We start from the raw sequence: 4,719 nt of genomic DNA on the forward strand, positions 1-4,719 counted from the left end.
GTCCCACGCTCATCCCTAGTTTAAGGAGAACAAGAACACAAATCTCCAACCATTAATCAATGTCTTCTTTCTCTAAAATCGAACCTTGATCAAGATGTGTGTGGTTTGATTATTTAAACATGTGCGTGGGTGTTCATTAGTAGGAAAAATCTGATGATGAAGAGAGAGAGAGAGAGAGAGGGAGGAGAGAAAGAGAGAGAGAGACCCTCATTTTTTAATTAATAATTTGAATAAATAATTATAAAACTTTAAAAAATGAATTTAAAAATAGAAAATAAATACCCAAAACCATTAAAGTCATTTAGTTTACAGAAATTCAAATTTGCAATGAAACTAGTTTAAAAGGACTATAAATAAAAAACATGAAGGTCTAACTTAGAAATAATTCATAATAAATGATATTTTTGCAATTTTGTCTAACAAATTGAATGTTTGTCTTTTTCAAAACTCATATACGACATTTGTGTATTCTATAAAAAACTGTCCATGACACAGAGCCCGAAGAGCACTTCGACAAACACCGCATACTTGAATCTCAAACAACCCCAACACCACCACCACTGCCGGCGAACGCAATTCTATTCAACAAGCCGCCGCCGCCCATACTCTACCTGACAAAACCATGGTGAATGTTTTTCCGGCAGATAACGAATGCGGTAATGGTGTTGATGGCTCGAATCCCCATGCGTCTTCTTCACCGACCGTTAGCGATGAAAAATCGCCGTCTCCGGCAGTTTCTGGTCATTGTTCCGGGAAGTCAGCGGCGGATATGAGGGAGGAAGACGATTTCTATCAGAAGCTCAACAAGATCAATGAATCCTCTGGTCTTAGCTTATTGTGAGTCATCTACTCCTAAACATGAACTTTTGTTTTTTTCTGTTATTTACACCATTTCACTCTCTATTATAGGTGTAATCGGTTTTAATGCTTATATTAGTTCTAAAATGGTCACGATCCTGAATAAAAAAAGGAGTATATATATTGTGCTTTTATACCATTTTTTCTGTTTTGTATATATAATGCTATTTGTTATTAATCATTAATAATAAATAAACAAACAAATTGTCCTGTATTTTTTTACACTAAGGACAAAAAGAATATCAATGATGGGTGTGGACAATGCACAATTTTGCTTTCATCGACACTCTCTTCTCTTGGATTTTTCTCTAGTTGCAAACCAAACTCCATTAATGTCGAACTTGAAGCAGCTTTCTCCATCTTGAATCTCTTGAGAATATCATTTACATCTTTGTTTTGTGAAATACATATCGCCTCTTTCGTATGTTTACCTTCAATTCCTAGGAAGTAGTGAACTAGTGATTAATGAAGCAACCCCATATCCGTTATCTCAAATTCACACTTCATGGAAGTCTTGAAGCATTCTATAAGACTACAACTGTTGGTCTGTTTCTTGTGAATATTGGATCATCTACATGTAAGCATATAATTGAGATTTTAATCAGTGACCTAACAAAAAAAATTATTTCAACTTCAATAACTTCACACTTATATGTCACTACCAAGATACAATGTATCTCATTTATTACAATTTACATATTCCTATTATGTGTAAAGAAATGTAAGTATTATCGGTTAAGTATTGTTATTACTGGTAAAAAAATGTAAGTAAGTTGTTATGGGTCAAGAAATCTAAGTATGTTGATATTATGGATAAAGAAAGTACACCATATAAATACGATCCATGAAAAAAAAATCTTAAATGATCAAAAGAAATAAAATGTTGTTTTCTAACACGGTTTTAGATAGAAGCGAATTGATTTTATTCTATGACTTGATATTTACTCTAACATGTGAATATTTGATGACAGATTTAATTTTCGTAACACAAGCATTGACTTGTATGAGTTCTACAAAATTGTGATTGATAGAGGCGGGTATCATCACGTAAGTGACATTTTATTTAACATGACTCTTTTAAAATCGTAGGAATGATTTCTTGTTAAAGAGTAAATTATATTTTTTCTTCCATGTGCTATAGTAATATATAGTAAATTTTTTGCGTAACAGATTTAATCTACGCACCATTTATAACAGGGTGTTTGTTTTAGGTCCGAAAAAGTGTATTAATAGAGACCAAAAGTGAAAAAAAAATTGTTTTGAATCATATCAAGAAAAACCACTATAGCATGCAGAAAGAAGAAAAATGTAATTTACTAAAGAATTAATCACTCTTAGAACATAGTTCATATTGTCGATCTCTTATAAGTTATATCATCTCTTTATAGGTCATGAAAGAAGGAAAATGGGTAGAAGTTGCATATTTTGCAACTCGAAAAGAAAAAAGCCGATTAACACCAACTCAACTTCAGAATCTATATGCAGCCATTCTTTACCCCTTTGAGCAAACTTATTTTTACCGCAGTCCAGTAAAACTCAACAAAAAGCCAAGTATAATCATGCCTACCACGCAAGGTATAAATTTCTAAATTCTAATTTATATGTTGTGTTTCTATAGTTTAATTCGATTATAACAGTAACAATAAAATGATATTTTTTTTAAACAGTGTGTACGTTTGTAGAAAAGAAACCCACTAGAATTGAAGAAAAGAAACCCACCAGAGTAAAAAAAATAAGGAAAGACCCACGGGCCCCACTCGGGTCAAGAAACTGTTATCAGATGTTTCTTAAAATGGAATGTGATAGGCTAAAGAGTATACATGGAGGTACCCCATCTGCTAAGCTCCGAGATAGTATTGTTGAAGCATGGATGAACCTATCTAATGAGGACAAACTGGTACCCTATCCTATCTTCAATTATAAATTTTGACACACACAGTTTTGGACATAAAGAAAAAAAAAATGGGCCAAGTTCCACTATCGGGCATTTGGGCTAATGGGTCAAACTAAAGTTTCTAGATCCAACTTTTTCCCATGATCACATTTATTAAAGTTGTCATGAAAAATCGTAAATACTAAATGACAATGCAATCTATTCAGATTGTATATCACATACCTGATTCAACCAAGTTAGTACTTTATGTTTTGTAGACCGATTTGTTATCAAAAAGGAAAAATAATTTTTTTTTGACATAATCCAAAAAGATCACATAAGCATCTATATGCAAAAAATGTAGTTTGCTCGACATGGATATTCACTTTATATATAAACATCATAGTTTGAAGGTTTCAGATTCTTTTTTTTTTTTTTTTTTTTTTTTTTTTACCCATTTTCTATATACTTTAAAGCCATATATCGAGGCGAGTAAGAAGGACAAGGAGCGGTACTTGAAAGAGATGGAGGCATATGAGGAACAAATGAAGAAAGAAATGGTGGTATACGATGAACACAAAAGAAACCAACAATGATGGAATTGCACAAGGGTCAAATGAATCAATAGTGCAAATGAATTTTGGGTTGATAACGAATGCACAACCAAATGAACTTGCTTTTTGAATCGACATAATGATTAGTTAGGAGGATTGTTTGACCTTGATCCAACTTCTATGAATATTCTAACTTTGTTCCATATGCATGTATGTGTACTTTTGGAGATATTTCGGTGTTGTAAATATCTTGATGCTTAATCTACTTGATATTGTATGTAACTGTTATGTGTTATTGAGGTGTTTTTTTAATTACCAAATGAGCTTAATGGGTTCAATGCTTAATCTAGACAACAATGTTAAGCAGCTTAAGCAAAAAAAAAAAAAAAACTTGACTTAATGTATTTAGATGCTAGCCTAATACCTATTTATGCTTAATTCTTTTTCGTCTCAAACTCTACTCATTTTACAATGACAAAATTGGTTTATGTGGTTTACAAAATATTATGGATAGAGTCCAAGAAGTTGTAAAATTGGTTTATGTGCAAAATACTATGGATAAAATCCAAGAAGTTTTTAACTTGCATTAAAGGTCCAAAATTAAAAAATTTATGTGCTTTTGGTTCTCGAACACATGAAATGACCATTTTTCTTTTTAATTTCATTTTTATATTTGTTTATATTTCATTTCATACTTTATTAGTTATTAATTAATAAGAATAAAAAAAATTGGTTAACCCCCGCCCCATCAGTAACATGTATCTCTCTCTCTCTCTCTCTCTCTCTATATATATATATATATATATATATATATATATATATATATATATATATATATATATATATATATATATATATATATATATATATATATATATATATATATATATATATATATATATATATATATATATATATGAGATTTATTAAGAACTTATAGTTTTCTGAGAACTAAAGGTGGAACATTAGATCAAAATTAACTTATTAAGGACATGATCATCAATATATGAGATCTATTAAGAACTTATAGTTTTCTGAGAACTAAAGGTGGAACGTTAGATCAAAATTAACTCATTAAGGACATGATCATCATCTTACCAATCTCATTTAATGTTTAATTTTTTATGTTATTGAAAATATTAATAAAAAGATCTAAAAATTAACATAATAAATCAAATATTCAGTTTTTTTTTTATAAAAATAAGTCCATTTGTCCCATAATTATTGCCCACTTTTGACTTTTGAAGTCTTTGTTCATCAACTTTGACCTTAAATATTTTTATTTGTATTATGTATTATTTGATGAAATTTATAATAATGAAAAGATATTTGAAACACAATTTATTCATATATTTTTAATCAAATATTATATATCAAAAACAAAAATATTAAAAGGTCAAAGTTGAAAAAACAAAGACTTGAAAAGTCAAAAGT

At 29.8% G+C, this 4,719-nt stretch overlaps 1 protein-coding gene across 1 annotated transcript; it reads left to right on the forward strand.

Annotated features, from left to right (window-relative positions):
- Positions 1 to 445: 445 nt before the first annotated feature.
- On the forward strand, positions 446 to 3,567 carry LOC111880164 (non-histone protein 10). The gene is made up of 5 exons (XM_023876565.3): positions 446 to 837; positions 1,830 to 1,905; positions 2,247 to 2,433; positions 2,526 to 2,755; positions 3,208 to 3,567. Exons 1-5 carry the CDS (start codon positions 623 to 625, stop codon positions 3,325 to 3,327), a joined length of 828 nt encoding a protein of 275 aa, XP_023732333.1. The 5' UTR covers positions 446 to 622; the 3' UTR covers positions 3,328 to 3,567.
- The last annotated feature ends 1,152 nt before the right edge of the window (positions 3,568 to 4,719 follow it).

The sequence above is a fragment of the Lactuca sativa genome, chromosome 5, assembly GCF_002870075.4.
Source record: "Lactuca sativa cultivar Salinas chromosome 5, Lsat_Salinas_v11, whole genome shotgun sequence".
Taxonomy (NCBI): domain Eukaryota; kingdom Viridiplantae; phylum Streptophyta; class Magnoliopsida; order Asterales; family Asteraceae; genus Lactuca; species Lactuca sativa.

What these genes read in the sequence shown, in the direction of transcription:
- LOC111880164 (XM_023876565.3), top strand. Translation starts at nt 623, where the DNA reads ATGGTGAATGTTTTTCCGGCAGATAACGAATGCGGTAATGGTGTTGAT. An exon ending in AATCATGCCTACCACGCAAG is followed by an intron (nt 2,434 to 2,525) that starts GTATAAATTTCT and finishes TTTTTTAAACAG; the next exon opens with TGTGTACGTTTGTAGAAAAG. An exon ending in TATCTAATGAGGACAAACTG is followed by an intron (nt 2,756 to 3,207) that starts GTACCCTATCCT and finishes TATACTTTAAAG; the next exon opens with CCATATATCGAGGCGAGTAA.